The 23,029-nt window shown below is 45.1% G+C and overlaps 1 protein-coding gene across 2 annotated transcripts in view; it reads left to right on the plus strand.

Moving 5' to 3' along the window:
* FNDC3B (fibronectin type III domain containing 3B) overlaps positions 1-23,029 on the plus strand; it is a 278,029-nt gene that overhangs the window by 163,429 nt on the left and 91,571 nt on the right. For both annotated transcript variants that reach the window (XM_079977640.1, XM_079977641.1), the window contains one exon: positions 2,539-2,841. In XM_079977640.1, coding sequence (XP_079833766.1) covers positions 2,539-2,841 — 303 coding nt within the window. The remainder of the gene's footprint in view (positions 1-2,538; positions 2,842-23,029) is intronic.

The raw sequence follows: 23,029 nt of genomic DNA on the forward strand, positions 1-23,029 counted from the left end.
GCTGCTTCCTTTAGGGGGGAGTCCCATGAGCTATATAGCCTTTGGTGCAGATGAAAATGCTTCACTATCAACTGTTGTTTTCATAAAACTGCCCTGAGATCTACAGGTATGGGGCGGAATACACATTTATTAAATGAATGAATGAAACAACACAATGGAAGTATCACAATTTGTTATGGCGATATACTCGACTCTAAAATACTCAGTAGACAACGTAAAACCTGAGACTTATAAAAGCTATTAATAAGCAACTCCTCCAACAAAAGCACATTTTTCCTAAGTCTATAAGCCTGGGATCCAGAGGGGCTCCGTGAGCAGGCTGTTGCATATATTTGGGGCCATTACTGGAAAAGCCACAGTTTCCCCATACCATTTCCTACCTCCTTTTTCATTGAGAGAATTGTGAGCAGGGTCTCCGGTGTAGCCCTTAATGAGTATATACAGCTATGCCTGGCATTACCGCTCGTTTTCCATGTGGCTGCAGAGGAACTGGCAATGCCATGATGCTGAGCTTAACCCTGTGGTCAGAGGCTCCTGCCTCCCCACGGAGTTTCAGATGCCGCACAGTAAATTTAGGTGAAGGTTGACTTGGCCCAACCTATAATTTATGGAAATAAAGCCCTTTGACATGTGTTTAGAATTAGGACATGAGAGGCATAGCTTTGCCATGCAGAGAGTTATGAATAGTAGTCTTCCATTTCATTCCTCGGTGCTTGAAAGTCTTTTAGGTCTTGGGATATGCTTTTAGGTCTGGAGCAAGTTTGGAAAAAGTCCACGTATCATTATATAAGCTATGCTCACAACTCTAGCATTTTGTGCTGCAATATCTCCCAGATTCTGCAACTACAGAAGATGTGTTTTGCAGTTGAGCAGATGTGCATGGATGAGCATACTCTGTGCTCTTCACAGATTTGATGCAAATGTGCTAAATATATAAAGGAATGACCGGGATCTATCAAAGGAGGTGCCCACGTAGGAATGTACTAACTGAAGAAAGCCCCCCTCCCTCCCTCTCAGCTACTTCAGTGAAGATACGGTACAAGTTGTAACAAAACATCTGTTGTTGTGGTCACCTGCGGTTCTTGGCTGCATTTGCTCGGAGGACATTTTCAAATTAAAGGATGGTCAGTTTCTTTTTTGGACAAGAATGGGCAAGATTATCAGAATTGGCTCATGGTGCAAAATGTTAATTTCAGGCATGTGCATTTCTAGGGCTCTTGCTGACATTATGTTTGAAAACCTGAAATAAAAAATATTCTAGGTTTGACCTACTGGCTCTATGAGACACCTTGACTTGACGCTGAAGCATTTGCATGTGCAGTGGTACCTCGGGTTACAGACACTTCAGGTTAAAGACGCTTCAGTTTACAGACTCCACTAACCCAGAAATAGTACCTCGGGTTAAGAACTTTGCTTCAGCATGAGAACAGAAATCGTGTGGCGGCAGCGCGGTGGCAGCAGGAGGCCCCATTAGCTAAAGTGGTGCTTCAGGTTAAGAACAGTTTCAGGTTAAGAACGGACCTCCAGAAGAAATTAAGTACATAACCAGAGGTACCACTGTATTTAGAAGAGTACAGTGTCAATAGGATGCAAGTATTCAGTGATCTGATTCACATGGCATGGTAAACCTAACTTGTTTACCATGTGTCAAGGAACTGCCATTGGCTCAGAGGCGAGAGGAGGAAGGGGAGATGGATTACAGAGAGCCTCCAAAAATCGTGGGAAGCAGCACTTCCTCAGCGGAGGAAGGAAGCCAAGCCTCTAGTGGGGAAGAGCTGCAGGGCTCGGAGGGTGCAAGGCGGTGCCAGGACCCCTTGCCTGAGCAAAGCGGGGAGGAGGGAGGTCGCCCTTTGCCCAAGCCTTCCTTGCGCAGTAGACTTTCGCGCAGAGAGGGGAGGCGTCGGCTGGGGGTCAAGAGACTACTCTGCTGGGAAAAGTGATTCTGCTAGTGATTGAGCAAGACATGGAACAGAGGCGTTCTGCATTGTAAATGTTTTTGCACCAATAATAAAGCCTTTGAAAAGACCAGTGAGGGATCTTGCCTGATCGCTCTCTAGCAACCACACCGATAGGCATAACACCATGCAAACAACAAGTACTTGTTGAAGCTTCAACAATAACATGGAGCGCCATTCCATTTTGTTCCTTCCTCCATCTTTTCTTTACCGCTGCACCGTGTTGAACCAAGCCAAGGTTTGGTTTGCATTTCATCTAAGCTGGGACTTGTGGTCATGCTGTCTCCTTAACCAAGAACAGTCCTTGGCTACAGCTCATGGTTAGTGAGACCTATAGCTTCACCACCACTCCTGGATTGGATGACCTGTTAAGCCAAGTCTTGGCTTAGCTCAACTCAGCAGGAAAGAGGGCTTGGGAGGAGGAAAGCAGCTGCAACCTCCTCTTCGGGAAATCTCATGGTCCTGGTAAGTTTAGTGTTATGTGGGAACGCAAGCAGTGTTTTTCATTATGGTGGTTAAATGAGTGCTGATGAAGCTGGCTTTGGAGTCTAAGCTGAACCTGTTTCTTTTCTTTAAATTTCAGAGATTATACCACTATATGGAATGTCCAGTTACATAACCAGGGAAGATCAGTACAACAAACCACCGCACAAAAAAATCAAAGAACGGCAGATCGATCGCCAAAACCGTTTGAACAGCCCCCCTTCGTCCATCTACAAGAGCCATCTAGGAAACTGTTCCCCAGTCTACAATGGCACCATCAAGGCTCACAATGGAGCCGCGAACGGGGGAGGAGGAGGAGGAGGAGGAGCAGCCGTGCCTGTCGTGAAAAAACCCGAACGCAGAGCAAGAAGCAGCCCAAAGTCAAGCGAGCAGGAACTGCACGGTAAAGTTAGCTAGTGCTTCTTCGTAATATATTTCAGTTTTTTTAAAAAAACCAAAAAAAACCATACTCTTAATGAACTAAGCTAAAGGGGCACCAATGTCGTTCAATGAAGCATCAGACACATAAGCAGTAAGCCGAGTTGCTTTCGTTTTGAAGTTCGGAAAAGATTGGGACGTGGAGGTTGGATAGAGCTTTGCCTGCTCTCTCTTTGTGGAGCCACTTCGTGCATTACACAGTAACCTGGGTTTTCCCATAGACTGTACACTCGGCAGGGAGCTGTAGCTAAAGGGAGGTCCCTGAAAGAGGTCCCCTGTATTTTGTCCTTTTTGGGAAAGACATCGATCACATTTTTAGGTTAAAACATCAGCACTCCACCTATAGTGAATCCCGGAAACAACCCTTGAATGCTGTCTAGTACCAGCATTAAAAATACCTTCTGGGTTGTATCTAATGCTGCATGTAACGTGTTCTGCTCGTGTAATGGTACTTCCGCTTGCCCTTCTCCCCTGCCTCCTGCAAATCTTCTCCAAGAAGCCCCCCAAGCCTAGAGTGTGCGGGGAGAGGGGAGGAGGCTGAAATTTCATTGGGCAAGCAAAAGTCTGCTGTTCCAGTGGTTGGCAGCATGGGATACAAGTGCTGGTTCCCTTGGTATTTTAAGAAGTACATAAGATTAGATAGCTTTCCTGCATGTATGCTCACTTGGAAGTAAATTCTATTAAGGTCACTGGGACTTACTCCCAAGGAACTATGCGCAACTGCTACCAGTGGGCTTTGTTAAATTCCAAGCTGCAATTTGAATGCCAGAGTTTAGCTATGTGAAGAAGTACTTCATTTTGCCTGCATATCCCTTTCCAACATTCAGCTTCATGGAATGGCCCTGAGTTCTGGTGTCATAAGAGCGGGAGAAGCACTTTTCTGGGTCCACGTTCTGCACCATGCATAGTTTTATATAGTTTTTAATTTTAAAAAGCTAACCTCTTCTATATGCATTAAAAGCCCCTGCCCAATAAGGAGTAGAGGGCAAGTCTTTTAACTGCATTGCAATATTACCCCCATCAGTTGTAACTCAAATTTGTAGCCATTACAGATTTGTATGCGAGCAACAACGGCCGCCATCACCAAACACATTATGCTCCCTCTCCTGGAGATTAAAGCAGGAAACATGCTGAATGTTTACAAATCTCTGGAGGATATAATTTGGGGCCAGCTCAGTTTGGCCCACTTTGACTTTCAGTTCTCCAGCTGATGGTCACTGGGTCCTGTTTTCAGATTTCCTGGGTGCTACACATTCTAAATGATTATGCAAAACCAGCAGCCCTCTTTTGGCATAAAATATACCTTTTGGCTGAAGCTCTTCTGGGTACATATGCAAGTAAACACCCCTTTCACCACCTGCAAGGTCTACACCCACTTCACTTGCAGGAACGATGAAGGATGATTCCTTGGAGCTATCTGGCAACTGTGGTCGTTTCCTTTTTTTCCAGACACAACAAACGAGTTGCTCAGGCCACAGAGTGAAGTGTACATCAGGGAGTGGATGTAGCAGATGCAGGAGGTGCCCTGCCCATTGATTTGCTTCTCACCCAAACCATTTCTTATGCCCAGGAGTGCTACGTTTGTCCTGTGTTCTTGGCTTCTCTACTTGAAAAGATCAGGCAGTAGCTGATCAAAAAAGATCCTGTGTAGCTTGATATATATCAGGGACGTCCAACTCCCAAAAAGACTGCAGTCTCCTCCTAGGGGGAAAAATTGCAGTGATCTACCCATGGGGAGATCCCAATTTCCATTCACTTTTGGGAGGAGTCGAGCCATTAATCACTCACATACGTACAACGATAACTCCGTCTTCCGCTTTTGCAATTGTGCACAAATGAAGGACAGAGCAAGGGGACAGGGCCGGATGATCTTTTCCCCCGGCGGAGTACAATGAGACCACAATCAACCACAATCAACGGAGGATCGACCTGTCGATCGCGGTCGACCAGTTGACCATCCCTGATATATATCATAACAACATAGAATCATAGAATCATAGAGTTGGAAGAGACCACAAGGGCCATCGAGTCCAACCCCCTGCCAAGCAGGAAACACCATCAGAGCACTCCTGACATATGGTTGTCAAGCCTCTGCTTAAAGACCTCCAAAGAAGGAGACTCCACTACACTCCTTGGCAGCAAATTCCACTGTCAAACAGCTCTTACTGTCAGGAAGTTCTTCCTAATGTTTAGGTGGAATCTTTTTTCTTGTAGTTTGGAACCATTGCTCCGTGTCCGCTTCTCTGGAGCAGCAGAAAACAACCTTTCTCCCTCCTCTGTGTGACATCCTTTTATATATTTGAACATGGCTATCATATCACCTCTTAACCTCCTCTTCTCCAGGCTAAACATGCCCAGCTCCCTTAGCCGTTCCTCATAAGGCATCGTTTCCAGGCCTTTGACCATTTTGGTTGCCCTCCTCTGGACACGTTCCAGTTTGTCAGTGTCCTTCTTGAACTGTGGTGCCCAGAACTGGACACAGTACTCCAGGTGAGGTCTGACCAGAGCAGAATACAGTGGCACATAGAGAAGCTGGGTATGTTTAGCCTGGGAAAGAGGAGACTGAGAGGAGATAGGATAGCCATCTTCAAATATCTCAAGGGCTGTCACATGGAAGAGGGACCATGCATGTTTTCTCCTGCTCTGGAAGATAGGACACGAACCATTGACTTCAGGTTACAAGAAAGGAGATTCCAACTAAACTTTCGAAAAAACTTTCTGACAGTTATGAGCTGTTCGGCAGTGGAACAGACTCCCACGAAAGGTGGTGGGCTCTTCTTCCTTGGAGGTTTTTAAGCAGAGATTGGGTGGCCATGTGTCATGGATGCTTTAGCTGAGATTCTGCCATTGCAGGGGGTTGGACTAGATGACCCTTGGGGTCCCTTCCAACTCTTAAGATTCTATGATGATATGATTGGTTATGATAGAGCTGCTCCCAGTCAGAGGAAGTCATACTGGATTACATGTACAATTAGGTTGACCTGGTTTGAGGCTGCTTCCTATGCAAAATAGCAGCAGAAGCTGTTTGGTTTGCAAAAATCCTGACATGTCTCTGTCTGAGTTGCAAGCATGTTGTCCTAATACTGCAGCCGCACATTGCATGATTAAGAGCGTGCATCTGAGATAGAGGCTGCAAGTGTTTTGCATGTAACGCAGAGTCGGTGGGCACCCTTGGAGAGTTGCTATCACCAAGGTCTCCTTCCCCTTCTGACTTAGTAGCCCCCAAGGCATTTATGAAATGGCACACCTGTGCCCAGGTCCACAATGCTCCCCTTTGTTTCCAGTAGTGATGACTCACGTCAATAGGGTCTGCATGTCAGAGCTACAAAGGTTCGCCTTTCTTCCTCTCCCCGGTTGGAATGCTTGGCCTTGCCTTTGACTCCAATATGCAGCTCCTAGTGCTGAAGTTTCAAGAGGGGGGGAAATGAATGCTTTTCTTTTCTTTTGGTTTGTTTTCCCAAGCTGGCAGAGGAAAAAAAAAGTGTAGCTGTTCTTCCACCCCGCTTTTTTCAAAGGGGCATTGTGCTTCGGCGTTTATTTGCTTCCGTCTCGCAGGTCTCCGCAAAGATCCCTTTCGAAATTTACCGATGGCAAAAGTGGCAGAGGCAAGCACTGCCTTGGATTTTTCTGCTTCTCAAATCTCGCTTTTGCTTTCAACAAATTCTGGCTCGGCGCTGAATGCTGCAGGAAATAGTAGCTTTAATTTAATTTTCCTGGGCAAAGCTAGCTCTCCTGTAGAACAACTGGGATTTTTGCATCGGGCACCAGCTGTTGGGGCTTCAAAATGAGCAGATATTCCTGAGCATGCAAGTTCAGCAGTCCTTGTTTTAACCATGAACACGTAACTGCGTCATATATCAGTGGACGCTCGGGTTGCCAACATGATCCGTGCAGGATGCACGTTCGCAATCTGCAGCAATCACAACCCATGTCTGCGCACACGCGGGTTGCGATTTGGTGCTTCTGCGCATGTGCAATGTGCAATTTAGCGCTTCCGTGCATGCGCGGCCCCCCAAACCCGGAAGTAACCCGTTCCGGTACTTCCGGGTTTCGGCAGTCCGTAACCCGAGAAAACACAACCTGAAGCGGCTGTAACCCGAGGTATGACTGTATAACCTCTGTATAGCCACTGCTAAACAGACACTAGGCTTGGCCCTCCTCTCGTGTTTTTTGGGGGTGGGGGTAGGGATGAGGAAGATGAGAGTGACATTTGCACATCTGGTTTTTGGAACAGGCTAAGAAAAATGGTTGGGTGGGGAGATGCAGCGCTAATGGTTGATTTGGAGTGGGGCTTGCTACAAAATGAGGTGTTGGGTACCAAGAGGACACGGGTGGCGCTGTGGGTTAAACCACAGAGCCTAGGACTTGCCGATCAGAAGGTCAGCGGTTTGAATCCCTGCGACAGGGTGAGCTCCCATTGCTTGGTCCCTGCTCCTGCCAACCTAGCAGTTCGAAAGCACCTCAAAGTGCAAGTCGATAAATAGGTACCCCTCCGGCGGGAAGGTAAACGGCGTTTCCGTGCGCTGCTCTGGTTCTCCAGAAGCAGCTTAGTCATGCTAGCCACAGACCCGGAAGCTGTACGCCGGCTCCCTTGGCCAATAAAGCGAGATGAGCACCGCAACTCCAGAGTCGGTCACGACTGGACCTAATGGTCAGGGGTCCCTTTACCTTTACCTTTACCTTTACCTAGGCATGACACAGATGCAAGTGATGGTTGCCTAGCAATTTCTAGTGACTTCCTGTGTTTACCTAAAAACCACATTACCCTCTGCCCCACCCCTTTCTGTCCCTGCCCTTGTCCTATCCTTAAGAATGGTTCAGTCTGGTTTTTGGAACAGAGGCTAAGAAAAAGGTTTGGTGGGGAGATGCAGCGCTGATGGTTGATTCGGAGCGGTGCTTGCTACAAAATGAGGTGTGGGGTACCGAGAGCAAATGGGGGGGCGGTATCTGGAGGAAGCTGGCAGGAGAAATACCAGGCTAGCGCTTGGCAAGGGAAAAGTGGGCACTCTAGTAAATTTCTAAAGGAGGCATTTGGTACAGAAGAAGCTGTAACATACCACTAGCAGTCTCACAGGACAGAAACTTCTGCCATTTTCTTTGAGTAGTTCTGCTTGTTTGATGGATATATTTGTGTTGCTTTTCATGTGAATAAGTGCTCCAGTGCTCACATCAGTTAAATGGGATGTGTTTTATTACATTTCGATACGAGGGAGCAGCATGCATGTTTCTGGGTACGCAGCATGGCTGTAATTGTGACCAAAGATGGAAATCTCAATACTAATCGAATGCCAGTTCTGGGGCTAGGCCAAAGCCATATCAAAATTCACCAGCTACTTTGGGGTATGTGTTATGAAATATTGAAAACTGCTGTGTTTCGTGGGCGGGGAGGAAGACAACATGTGAAAATAAAAGAAAGACATTTGTAACATCTAAATGTGAAAGTACTGTATGTTTTGGCGGTGAACCTGAGGTTATTATTTCGTATTTGAAAAGTTCTTTGGATCATGCTGCCAGACCTCATGGAAGTTGGTTGCTTCTCCTCTGCCATTCTTCACCTAAAAGAAGTGGACTTGTTTTCTTCTGCCCTAGCTCTGATTAGGAGATATTTTGAAGCTACATTTTTCTGGGAAGTTCTGCAGGCTGCACAGCTGTGGAGCATGATCGTGGCTGGGAAATGCCAAGAAAACGGAATGAAGTCAAGTGCTGGAACGTTCACTGGGTCAGCTAGGGAGTGCTTTTTAGTTAAAATTGCACAAAGGAAAGGACAGAAAACAATGCAGGAAACGTTAATCAAATTGGTGTGTGTCTGAGAGGAGGCTGAAGTTGTTTACTGCCCTTCTAGATAATCTTAAGAAGACAGTCTTGCCTTTTGGATTCCGGTTTTGCAAAGTTTGCTTCCTAATGAAACTGCAAGTCGAGGAGTCTCAGAAATACCTTCAGCTCCTTAGATTGGATACCCTGCAAGCTCTGAAGTGGAAAATTGGGGAGGAATTTCCCAGTGAAGGCAAAGAACGTGCATTTCTCAAAGCCATGGAAGCTCTTCCTGTAAGGCTTAGAGCCAAACGCACCAGAACGGGGATGTTTAAAAAGCCTCTTGTGGGTCGGCAGTCTTCCTATTTAAATTTACTTAGGACATTTTGCCATTGCACCTGATAATCTTCTCAGCAGGATGTTGCGAGGAGGAGTTTTTGGATGAGCCCCATTAAAGCACAAACTAATTTTGTCCAAACGGCCCAGAGAGGGGAAAGGGATGTACATAATACAAAACTGTGTGACCCTCAGAAGGTCACAGGTCCGCTGTTCACACAGTGTGGCACCAGCGATGTGTTCGGCGCTGAATAACTGGAGTCGTTGGCAAGAGATCGCTCGAGTTGGGTTGGCTTAAGCAGCCAAACCTACTTATTTAAGAATGTTTGGAGTCAGAGTAAATTGCACCTCACCGAGAAAATTCTGCTCTCTTTTTTAAAGCGTTTCCCATAGCATCGCTGAGAGCGTTTTGTGGTAGTGTGCTGGATTAAAGAGCCTGAATTCAAATGATAGCTGTGTTCTGTCTCCATTGTTTGGAAACTTCAGCTGGTGCAGAATTTGGCAGCCAGGTTGCTCACAAGGGCAGGATGGTTGGAGCATATCACGCTGACCCTGGCCAGACTACCCTGGCTGCCCATTAGTTACCAGGCCCAATCAAGTCAAGTTTTATTGCGGCAAAAGCCAGCGACACAGAACACCACAAAATCAAACAAAAGGAAATCAACAACAGCATTAAAAAAAATAAAAAATTACACAAGGGAACTTCACAGTTTGCCATTCAACAAAAGAGATTTACGCTTCCTGATTGCTAAAGTGCAAAATTTGGCCACCTCATATGATATTGAGCTTGAGGAATCTTCCAGAAGGTATTTTCATAGAATTTCGGGGGAGGATTCCAAATAATGTTGAAGGGGTATAAATTTTGATAAGAGCGGCAAAATAAGTTGAACTCGTTCTTCACTATAGAATTCGCAAAATAGAAGGATGTGAGTGACAGATTCTACCTTATTAGACATACAGGGGCAGAGACGCGCATGCATTGGTACCCGCGTGAATTTGCCGTACAGCACTGCTGAGGGCATTGTCTCAAAGCGAGCTCTGGAGAAAGCCCATCTATAAGCTTCGTTAGTGATGTTAGTTAAGTAAGGGGCAGCTGCAAAATTAGACCAAGTTTTTAAACATCTATGCGTCTCCGGGAGTAGGGCGTCTTCTTGTTGTAATTCGACATCGTAAAGTCTCTGAGTGATAATTACCTTTGCCTTGTTCAGAGTTCCAATAAGAAGATTTTCAGGGTTTAGGCCAATTTGTTTGATCTTGTTAGTTATTTGCATAAGCCAAGGAGGATAGGGAACTGCGGCCAGGAAGTAAGGTAACAGTCCCTTAGGATTGTAGTAGATTTTCAGCCAGAGGGATATTGCTTGCCCCCAGACTTTTAATTCCACTCTGGGCAGTCCTGCCTCTTGCCTTAAGACTGCATTAGGTGTACACTTTGGGGTAGCAAATAATGATCTTAAGAATTTTGATTGTACTGTTTCAAGGTTCTTAAGGTTGGTAGAAGGGCTAATTTGAGAGCCATACAGGAGTTGGGCTAAAGATTTTGACCAGGCCCGATTCAAGGTGCTGGTTTTGACCTATAGAGCCTTAAATGGCTCAGAACCACAACACCTCAAGGACCGCCTCTCCCCATATGAACCTACTCAGAGCCTGCGATCATCATCCGAGGCCCTTCTTCGTGTGCCTTCTCCACGAGAGATCAAGAGGGTGGAAATACGAGAAGGGCCTTTTCTGCAGCGCCTCCCAGTTTGTGGAATCCTCTCCCTGGGGAGGTTCGCCTGGCGCCTTCATTAGACACTTAGGCATCAGGTGAAAACGTTCTCTTCAACCAAATGTGTTTGTGGAAAGTGGGGATTATTGGTTTGTTTTTGTTCTTGTTTTTATTATGTATCCTGCTTTTTTTATATTGTAAGTTTATGTTGTGAACCACCCTGAGATCCATGGATGAAGGGCAGTGTCAGGTGCTGGTGGTGCTTGCTCGTGAGTAACCAGGCAAGACTCCGACCTGTCTTTTACAGGTTTTATTTGGTGCAAACTATTTACAACGCAGAACCCCAAAGTTCATGTCCTCCTTAGTCACTTGCAGATTCCGGGAGTGGCCCTTTCCGGTTTCTCCCCCAACATAAGAACTTAGACACCCCAAATCTCCGCATCCCCTCCTTACGTTTCACCCCTCTGCGCAAGCTGGGCGACGGAAACGGCATGTCTGTTTCCTGGTCAGCTGGTCTAGATGAGGTGCTTGGGCTCTCAGTAGCGTCTTCGAGCCCTCCCCTCGCTTGGCTACCCCCTTCCCCCTCTGCTCCACTGGAGGTGTGGCTTTCCTCACCGCTGGACAGAAGCGTCGGAATCTCTCTGTATTTCCCTGCCCCACTCCCCTGTTCCGATGGCAGTCCCCTGACAGGCAGTATACAAATTTACTAAATAAGAATAAGAATAATTGTCAGGGGCAGCATGCCTCTGAATGCAAGATGCTGGGAATCATAGGCGGGGAGACTGCTTCTGGGCTCTTTTCCTGTTGTGGGCTTCCCACAGGTATCTGGTTGGCCATGGTGCGAATAGGATGCTGGATTAGATGGGCCACTGATTGGCATGATCCAACATTGCTGCTCATACATTCTTAAGCCAGTGTGGTGTAGTGGTTAAGAACAGTGGACTCGTAATCTGGTGAACCGGGTTTGCGTCTCCACTCCTCCACATGCAGCTGCTGGGTGACCTTGGGCTAGTCACACTTCTCTGAAGTCTCTCAGCCTCACTCACCTCACAGAGTGTTTGTTGTGGGGGAGAAAGGGAAAAGGAGATTGTTAGCCGCTTTGAGACTCCTTTGGGTAGTGATAAAGCGGGATATCAAATCCAAACTCTTCTTAAGCCCCGGCTGCAGTGGTCCTGAAGCTGGACCCTGATCTGTTTCCCATGTCTAATAGAAATCCAGCATCACCTCCACTTAGGTCAGCGTGCGCTCTCACAGTTGCGAAAGTTTAAAAACAAAGCCCAGACCTGCTGCACCCGGAGCAACTAAATAATATTTTTTACAGCTGGTTTAGTCCGAGTCAGGCAAAATATCTGATAAAATTATTTACCTTTTAGGACGCAGGAGGAAGCCTCCGTTATTCAAAATGCGATGGGGGTGAAAATAAGTTTTAGAGGAGACTTTGAAACGCAGCCTTTTGCATGCACATTCTCACAAAGCTGCAATGTGTGGTTTGTTGAGAAAGAGAAAAATCAAGCAAAGCAGCATTCGGTATTTGTAAATGAAGTCCACGGTTTAGCTGACATGTGTATGACATGGCAGCTGGCAGCCTGCTTCTGGATCTCCGGAGCAATCTGAAGAGCCAGCTTCTGCGATGTGATTTTGGCAGGGGTGTTGCTGTCAAACAACAACAGTCTTGTTGCCACACAAGCTGCTAAGGAATGGTGCTTCAGGATCCCTATACATAACTGGTGCTGAAATTCTCTGGGACTGGATTCTGCTTGCACTGTACAGTAGGAAAGGGAGCTGAGTAGAAGCTGGAAGGGTTTCCGTGTAATAGGCAGGCTGCTTAACAGAGTTTTGAGGTTTTGAAAAGCAACTGCGACATTTTGCAGGCTTTCTGGACGACACGGTTGTTGTTTTTCTGCACAATAAATACGGTAGCTGTTTGCTGCAGGATCTTCTCCCCACAGCTAGTGCACCTGTTGTGGGGAAAATTTGCACTTTCCAGCTACTCAGACAGATGTGTTTGCCCCCTCTGGGCAAATGTGATTTTTGTCCAGGTAACATGCTTAGTGGAATAATCAGCACTGCATAATGAGCTACAGGTCCCTGTCACATCAGTGTCAATGTTCTTTCCCCACCCTAAGCCATTTTATGACTAACATTTATACACACACACACACACACACACACACACACACACACACAAACTTAGAGGCTGAGCAGGGGCCCAGATAGTTGCAGTCATTTGTGGCAAGGTTCATGAGCTCTTTCAAAGCATGCAAGCATGCAGGATATGAGTGTGGTCAGTTTTGTGTATTCTGACTCACCAGTATGGGAGCACAGATCTATTAAACCATGGCTTAGATCTGCTTTTCTCCTTCCATTCTTAAGATGATTAGCATTAGGCTTTGTAAGTTCACTTCTGTCTTCATGGTGCTTCCAACTCTGGGAGTGTAGCAATGGCTATAGCTGTAGCTTGTAAGTTCATGTGTCGTGCCAAACCATAGACAGCACAGACTATTGTCTCTATAAACTAACTTCAGTTCACGAGTTCCAATTCAGGTTTGTCAGCTGGTTGCAAATAACAGCTTATCAGTTCAGACATCAGGCCAACCATAATTATGATTCATTAACCATGGTTGGGTGTCTGGAGTGAGCTGAAGGGTTGGTTCAGAGATTACTCTAAATTATTTTTGCACTAAGTGCAGTGATTGAAATCATGATTTGCTTTAGAAAATGTACTGGCAAACTATGGCTTGTGCAATTTACCTCTGCCCCAACCTTCCCTGCAAATCTCCAGACACTGTGCTAGACAGTAACCTTTGTTGATTGACTTTTGGACGTGGTGTCAAACCACAGTTTTTCTAAACTAGCTTTAATCCCTGATCTGAAATCCTAGTTTGCTGGCCATCTCAAACCATGGTTTCCTGGGTGATATTGGTTTAGGCATAATAGCAAACCATAGTTTGGTGATAAGATCTCAGTTATCTCGCGAGTGGTGTGGATAGTCAATGGGATAGATAGGATTTTGTGGCTTGCCTTACAAATCTGGCTATTACTTTGCAAAACACAGTGCAACTGGTGGTACCAATTAGCTCTAAGGAGTTAGACCAATTCCTTATACAACCTCTTATTTCCTATTCCGATCCAGTCTTAGAAAACAGATTTGGATGCCCAGCCTTAAGTGCCAGCCATGCTCATAAAGCAAAACTAAACACTTAGCTCTTTTCTTTTCTTTTTTGCTGTTTTAAAGTTGTCACAGCAGGCCAGTCGCTGCATCCTACCAGCAGTTTGACTTTGCCTCCAAAGGCACATTCTTCCATTGTCTCCCAAGACAGGCAGATGCCAGCAACAAGAATTTCAAGTAACAAAACATACCCATATAAGGAAAAGAGAGCTTAGTGGTTGTACAGCAAAGATGGTTGTAGTTTTAGATGTTCCAAGAAAGGCCATCAAATGAACATGTCTCTCCATAAGATTCCGTGAGTTGATGGACGGTGAAAAGCAAGATCAGTTTGTCTTAACAAAGTCAGTAAAAGGATGGCATGCCATATATAAGGTGTGAGCCTTCCCCCACCCCGATCGATATTCCTTTTGTGAAATGGTTAATTTGTACATAAGCACCATGTCCCATACTTACAAAATTCAGACTTCAAAAAGATTCGCATTTAAAGTCATCCCATTTTTTTGCCATTATTAATCTAGCTGCGGTTAATAAAATGGAGGATCGGGTCTTTGTTGGTTTTATGTTCTTACTCTGAGGAGTAAAATAACATACAGTGGTGCCTCGCAAGACGAAAAGAATCTGTTCCGCGAGTCTCTTCGTCTTGCAGTTTTTTCGTCTTGTGAAGCAACCCTATTAGCGGCTTAGCGCTGTTAGCGGCTTAGCGGCTATTAGCGGCTTAGCGACTTAGAAAAAGGGGGGGAGCGAAAAAAATCGCAAGACTCGCAAGACATATTCGTCTTGCGAAGCGCCTCGAAAAACGGAAAACACTTTCGTCTAGCGGGTTTTTCGTCTTGCGAGGCATTCGTCTTGCGGGGCACCACTGTAATAAGACTGATGTTGAGTCTGGTTGTAGCAATTTCGAGGCTGGTTGTAGCATTTGCCCACCGTGGGACCACATCTGGCCCCCTGAATGCCTCTTGCAGTTCCAATTGCCAATCCATAAGCCAAGGGTCAGCAAATTTTTCAGCAGGGGGCCGGTCCACTGCCCCTCAGACCTTGCGGGGGGCCGGACTATATTTTGAAGGGGAAAAATGAACGAATTCCTATGCCCCACAAATAACCCAGAGGTGCATTTTAAATAAAAGCACACATTATACTCATGTAAAAACATGCTGATTTGTGGGAAGGATTTAGAAGGCGATTGGGCTGGATCCGGCCCCTGGGCCTTGGTTTGCCTACCCATGCCATAAGCAAAAGAGACACGGAGGGTGTAATTCTTGGTGGAAGGTCACCTCCCTTCTTGCAGGAAAGCCCATTGTTGACCAGGGTCATGGATGACGAAATGTGGAGGAGGCGAAAATGCATTTGCTGGCCGAGAAAAATTGGACGTTTAGAGCTGTGGGCAGGCAGGCTGAAGGTGTATGTAGAAGGGAAGAGATTTCCCTGTTGTAAATAAATCACTAGCCTAGTGTATACAAGGAGGACTCTTATTTAAAAGCTTAAAGATGCATCTTCGTTTCAGGCAGGGTCTCTTCTGCTTGACAGCTGGTGCTTCGCCAGGGGTGTGTTTCTATGAATCTTGCCAAGGAGTTTAGTCTGTGATAAAATAGCTGAACTTACATATAGAGGAGGCCCAAGACATTTGCTGCCTCAGGCAGCAAATTCCACTTGACAGCCCCTCTGCCGTGGTTCTGAAAATTATAATAATAAACAAGACGGTTGGCATGCTACTTACCCTGAAGTGATACCTGCAAATCCCCTTCGCCCTGCAGAAATGTTGGAGCTGGCCTTTTTGCTTAAATGGCAGGGCTTGTCCTCCTTGCGTAATATTACCCCATTTTCTTAGATTCTTAGTATGAAATAGCATCCTTTGCTGTGTTAACTTGCTGCACGTGGCGGGAGCCGAGAAGCCAAATTCTCACTGAACTTGGATGACTAATTTTTCATAATGCTTCCTCAGCCGTATTTCCTGCTTTCAAACTACAGAGTTCCTGTCTTGCAGTTTCCAGCTCTTCCCCCACACCAAAAGCAGGGTGAAAATTGACTTTTGTCACTTCCATGATTAATTACGCCTGTTCTACCATTCTTTTGTCTCAGGGAGATAATGGAAACCGTGGGCATTTGATCATAGCCTATCACCATAGTTAGAGGGACATTAACTAGACATGGGATTAATCTTTAATAAAAACGAATGGGAAGGGGAACCATTGGCCATACTTGCTGCGGCTGATGGGATTTGGAGTCCACCGATAGCTGGAGGACCACAGGTTCTTATCCCTAAACTTATCCCACAGCCTGAGAAGAAATTCCAGTCTTACATCTCGAAATCTAAAATACCAATGGCCTACTGCTGACATTATGATCCCAACCTCTCAAGCACAATTAGGAAGCAGGGGATCTTGTGTGACCTTGTAGGCCTTCCCTTTTCCCTTTCCCTTGCACTTTCACCAACTGGAGTGTGCTGAACGGGGTTGTTTTCATGCCCAGGTTCTGTGGGTTTTGGTTTGTTTTGTTTTTTTAAAGATATTTATTAAGGTTTAACAATTACAAATAAAAAAACCAGACAATAAGAAGAAAAAGGGAAAAAAAGAAAATTACAATACTTCAAAACTATAAAGAAGATACAATACTAAAAAGAAAAAGGAAAAACAATACAACTAAACAATAACAATAACATTTAAAAAACACTAACATCCAGTATTTTCGTATCTTTATCCTTCATTTACTTATTTCCTTGACTTCCTCACGCCTCCCTTTTTGTATTCTAATTCATAATTGTTTCAGCAAGTCCTTTCCCTCTTTCTTAAATTTTGTTCCATAAATTTATCTTAACACAATTTAACCTTGAATTTTTCACTTTAACCCATTAACAATCCAATTTAACTTAATTCTTTACAACCTTTCTGCTAAGACCATGTAAATTCACTCCAGCATCTTTCTAACATTCATTAATTTTACAATATTTTTTAAAATATACTTTAATTTTTTTCCAATCTTCTTCCATCGACTCTTCTCCCTGGTCTCGGATTCTACCAGTCATTTCCGCCATTTCCATGTAGTCCATCAGTTTCATCTGCCATTAAGGTTCTGTGGGTTTTGAGCCTGGTAGCATCAAGTCTGTTTGCAGATGTTACGCTGCTTTATCATTTGGGAGGTGATCTTCATGTGGCAGAATTGGGAGTGAGGAAACTCCGGAAGTTGCTCCTGCGGGAGCCAGTGATATACTGCAACTTTGGGATAGCTTTAGAAGAGGATTAAGCAAATCCATGGAAAATGAGGCTATCAGTGGCATCCAACCATGATAGCTGTATTCTGCCTCCATGGCCGAAGGCAATATGCTTCTGGATATCAGTTGCTGGAAGCTGCAGGAGCAGAGAGCGTTCTTTTGCTCAAGAACTGTTTTGAGCTTCTGTAGGCATCTAGTTGCCCACAGTGTTAACAAGATTCTATATTTGATGGGTCTTTGGCCTGATCCAGCAGACTCTTCTTATAATTCCTGGGGTATCCTGGAGAAAGTGGAGTGGACCATTATAAATGCTCTGGCAGCTCTCTCTAAAAAGGCAGGTGCCAGGCGCTGGACCAGCATAAAGTTTCTGAGTTTCTGAGAAGCCATCAAGGGCAGAGTCACATGGATGCTGCATTCATTGCAGAGATGTGTGCTTTTTTTTTAATAATAATAAAAAAAAACAATTCTGGCAGTGAATGCTAAGGAAAAGTTTTGAAGGGCCTTGGGTTCTCATGGTGTGGAGCAAGCTGCAGTTATTAAAGGGGATTAGAGTACACAGCTGGTGAGCAGATGGAATGCTTGCAATTTCAAAGCCGCACTCAGCCGTAAACCAAAATTTACACAAAACCTATTAGCTCCCCCCCCCTTTAATTACGAGTAGCTCAGTTCATTTACTACTTACTACCTGGGCCTCTTAATTCAATTCAAAATTGAGGCTTTACGTAATATTCTCAAACTGAGCCTTTTATCGCTTCGGCTGCACCCTAGTGTGGTCTTGGGAAGGGAGCCGGGGGTCAAAATATTAATTGAGAGAAATGGTTAATAAACTCTGTTTTCTCTGTTTCTTGGGTAATAACTTGGCTCAGGCTGTCCTATTAGCCTCTGCTTGTCCGCTGCAGAATTTCCCCGTTCCTCTCCCCACAAAAGCCAAGGGCCTCTTGCAACAGATGAATGAGGAATCAAAGTGGACTAGTCTGGACTTTTCAGCTTCCTTTTCATTGCCTCGCGATGAAAACTTGCATCTTGACTCTAAAGGAGACACTCGAAATTCCTTCTCACCAGCAAGAGAGGGAGAGAGACTTTAACCTTGTTTTGGTGAAATGTCCAGTGAGATCGAGGGCCTTGGTTCACAAAATTCCCCAACCCATTCTTAAATTCGAAAGCAGCTATGCATGGCTTGAGCAATCATCATGAATAACCTAACACAATGAATGAAAAAATTCCATATATATATATATCATTTTAAAACATTTAAGTTGTCATACATTTCACAAAATTTTCACCTCTTATACAATGTTTTGGACTTCCATCAGCACCTCTGATGATCTCCCATTTTTCTAATTTCTCCTGCAGTTCTTAAATTCATATTGCCTTTAATTATCATAACAAACATCAACCTTTTCGTTCAGTAATGCAATAATTCAAATGATTCCCCTTACAAAACTTCCTGCAAACCTACAAATGTAATCAAATCATTACAATTACTTTTCAAATAGTCCGTAAATTTACGCCAATCTTCTGTAAATCTCTGGTCCCGCTGGTTTCGAATTCTTCCCTTTAGTTTGTCTAGTTCTGCATAGTCCATCAATTTCATCCTCCAATCTTCTTTCATCTAAAAATTCCTAATTGGGTGTGGTAACATTTCACAGGCGTGGGGTTTTTTTTAGGTTTGTGTTTTAGTTTTTTTTAAGAAGCCCAGGTTTGTCTCACCAAAGCATTTTGTGAAACTTTTAACTTGTCCAAGTACCAGGAAAACCTGGTCTGCAGATGAGACGCCTGCTTGTGTCCTGATGCAGATCCAGTGCATCTCTGGATGCAAAGTTGGATGGTGAGAGCGTCATCTGCCTGGGTGGAGATACTGTCCCTGGTGATAATTTTTCATATGAGTGATCTCTGTGGTACTGGGCTAATTTTTAAAGATAATGTAATTTGCTGTGGTAAGAATCTGCATATTTTATTAGGACGCTTGTTACCTGTACAGCAGTGGTACCTCTGGATGCGAACGGGATCCGTTCTGGAGCCCCGTTCACATCCTGAAGCGAATGCAACCCGCGTCTGTACATGTGCGGGTCGCGATTTGCCATGTATGTGCATGACATCATTTTGAGCGTCTGCGCATGCGCGAGTGTCGAAACCCGGAAGTAACGCGTTCCATTACTTCCAGGTCGCCACGGAGCGTAACCTGAAAATGCTCAACCTGAAGCATATTTAACCCGAGGTATGACTGTATATAGAACAGTGTTCATTATCACTATGTTGTTAAGAGCCTGCTGGATCAGGCCAGTGGCCCATCTAGTCAGAATCAAAAGTGTAGAGTTATAAGGGACCCCTGAGGATTGTCTAGTCCAGCCATCTGTAATGCAGGAATATGCTGCTGTCCCGTACGGGGATCGAACCTGCAACCTTGGCATGATCAGCACCGCACTCTAACCAACTGAGCTATCCAGTCCAGCCTATTGTTGTTACAGTGGCATGTCAGAGATGGCCTGTGGGGAACCTGCAAGCAAAATTCGAGGACGAGGGCACTCTTCCCCTGCTGTGGTTTTCACCAACTGGTATTGTCGATGTTGCTATAATTTTTATTAATCACCACACATCATCTTCCATGCAAGTGTCTCAAGGCAATGCGCAATAAAAACAGTAGAAAGCAACACACACACACAAAACAAGCAAAACAACAATACAAAATAGATGCCCATTTCGGAGACCTATTCATCCGACTGGGAAAGCCTGTTGGAACAATTTTGACTTCTTGTGGGGCACTAAACTGTCAGCAGTAGTCCACTGAGGGTAGACCAGATCTGGTTCCAGCCTTCAGACTGAAAACAGTCCTCAGCACCTGTACTATAAAGCAACTGTTGTTTTTTTCCCTTCATTTTTCAGTTTTTTTGCACTGGGCTCCTAAGACACACTTAGTACTTGCATGTATGTAATTCTCAGTGCATGCTGTATAATCTGGAACCCTAGCCTAGGTTGAAGTCAAATTAATCACTTGATAATACCAATTTATTAGACTGCATGGGACGCAGGTGGCGCTGTGGGTTAAAGCCTCAGCGCCTAGGACTTGCCGATCGAAAGGTCGGCGGTTCGAATCCCTGCGGCGGGGTGCGCTCCCGCTGCTCGGTCCCAGTGCCTGCCAACCTAGCAGTTCGAAAGCACCTCCGGGTGCAAGTAGATAAATAGGGACCGCTTACCAGCGGGAAGGTAAACGGCGTTTCCGTGTGCGGCTCTGGCTCGCCAGAGCAGCGATGTCACGCTGGCCACGTGACCCGGAAGTGTCTCCGGACAGCGCTGGCCCCCGGCCTCTTAAGTGAGATGGGCGCACAACCCCAGAGTCTGTCAAGACTGGCCCGTACGGGCAGGGGTACCTTTACCTTTACCTTTTTATGTGCATGGATGAGGGAAAGAACAAACGCCAGATATTCTTTGAAAGCTTTTCAGCCTTTTTTTTTAATGGACAATGTCTAGCTTTTGCCCTGCCATCATTTATGCTGTTGTCTTAAACTAAATGGCTTTGTGTGATCCTTTGCCAATTTAGTTTATTAGTTCAGGCTAGAAACCTCTTAACCCAGACCATAGTATGATTTCCTTTGTAATTCAGTTGAACTTCTCAGGCCAATTTGCATTTACTGTTCAAAGGAACATATTGCTCAGTTTTGTGTCTTTTAAATAGCATGTCCCGCTTTTCCACTAAAGGACATTAAGGCTGATGGTCCAAGTCATTCAGTCATTCAGTCATTTCTCACAGGCTTCTGTTTTTCAGAAGATTAGGGGGAACTGTGTCAAGTCCAGTGCAAATGCTCTCAGGCTTTTTCTATCTCCTTGAAACCTTGCTTTTACAGGTGTGTGCTTTCCTTCTTAGAAGACTGATCAGGATGAGGCAATGTTAATGAAACAGAAGTAAGAGGCATGACATTTCCTAAGCCATTGGCAACCAATAGCCGTAAACCTAAGAAAGCAATGCCCAGAGTTTAGGTGACCAAATTCTGGCTTAACAAGTCACGATACGAAGAAGCCTCTTATGCTCTCACAGAGGCCACCATAGTTTCCCGTTACATCCAAACTCGAAAATCTAGGTTTAATGACTTTTAAACAACCCAGAATATGACAGCTCCATATTCTATTCTAACTGGGGTCTTATTTATTTATTACAAATATTTAGATTCCACCTTCCACGTTTCCTTGCGAGAAATGTTGGTGGCAGGTAGTCCTCCTTGCTTGTGCACTTGGTTGCATGCAGGGGATAGCTCAGTCAGAAGGGAGTGAGATGCTTGGATCGCAGGGTTGTGGGTTCAACTCCCCTTTGGGCAGAAGATTCTTGCATTGCATGGGGTTGGGAGAGGTCAGTGTACTAGAGGAACTCGGTCAGTTCCCTAAATGTTTGCGGTAAATTAGGGAATTAAAGCCTGCTGTCTCCTTCCCAAAGCCAGGGAGAAGCTTCTGCCTGGCTCAGGGAGGGAGTCGCAGTGCTCCAGTAGGTCCAAGACCCATCCCACCATCTTCCGAAAGCCCAGGAAGCTTTTGCTTGGCTTAGGGTAGGAGGCATGATGCTCCAACAGGGAGGGAGGCGTGATGCTCGCGCATGCAATGTCCCCTCCACAGTCGCCCACCTCTGGCTCTGACTCAGGGGGCAGCAAGCTTTTTCTGCTGTGGGCTGGTCCACTGTCCCTCAGACCATGTGGTGGGCCGGACTATATTTTGAAGAAAAAAAATAGGAACGAATTCCTATGTCCCACAAATAACCCAGAAGTGCATTTTAAATAAAAGGACATATTCTACTCATGTAAAAACACGCTGATTCCCGATCCATCTGCAGGCCGGATTGAGAAGGCGATTGGGCCACATCCGGCCCCTGGGCCTTAGGTTGCCTACCCCTGCTCTAACTGTTCCCCTTCAAAAAAATCCCCCTGCGACTCATGGTCCCTTCCAACTCTGAGATTCTATGAAAATTCTGTGAAAAACCCATTCACATGAAGGGCCATAGCTTACTGATAGAGCAACTATTTTGCATGCAGTTGGTCCCAAATTCTGCCCCCAGTATCTCTAGGTAGGCTTCAGAGAGACCTGTGTCTGAAACCCTGCCAATCCTTATAGACAGTACTGAGCTAAATGGACCAATGATCTATCTCAGTGTGAGGCATCTTCCTTCATTCCTATGGTTTGTTTTGTTAAGTCGAGGTTCATTCATCTGACCGTGGCCACTGTGTGTGAATTGTTGCTTTCTTTCCAAGACGAAGTCTGAAAAGATCGTCACATTTCTTCTTGGCTGTCCCCGCAGAACCGAAGTTTGGATGCTATTGTTATTCGAATCTGTGACCTGCTCTCGCCTATATTCCTGGAGTGTGTTGCTATGTGCCTAAAAAAATAACTATAAATATAAGCAAAATATAATGGGAGTAACATTGCTACCCCCGTGTCTCTTTTCACAGCACAGCTTCTGAAAGTTGGAAGCAAATATCCTCCCCTAAAAAGAGGCCATTTGCAAGGATATTTGGAGCAATTTGTTTGCAAACTGCACAGCAGCCTTTGCAGTTGCTGCGAAATAAATGCTAATTTACAGATTGCTGCTGCTGCTGTCATTCATCAGACACTTAATTAAACGGTTAAGCGAGATGTTTAAAAATAAGATTAAAAAGTTAAAAAGCAATATAGTAAAGGTGGTAAGTTAGGGAGAGACTCCCTGTCTGAAACCCTGGAGAACTGTTGCCAGTCAGTGCAAACAGTACTAATCTAGAGGGATCAATGGTCTGACTCAACATACAACAGCTTTCTACATTTATTATGTTTTTATTTTTTTAGTCTGTTTACTACTTTGAGCTCTCGAGCAAAGGCAGAACAATTATTTTGAGAAATAATACATAGGACGGCCACGGGTCCTGCTTCACAGAGCCATTCTCTGTAAAGTCATACGGAGCCATCCTCTGTTTTAAGAGCTATCTGGCGCAAGCCTGTTTTGAAGACAGAGAACTATAAGAAGGGAGAGAGCA

Source organism: Podarcis cretensis, assembly GCF_951804945.1.
Source record: "Podarcis cretensis genome assembly, chromosome: 5".
NCBI lineage: Eukaryota > Metazoa > Chordata > Lepidosauria > Squamata > Lacertidae > Podarcis > Podarcis cretensis.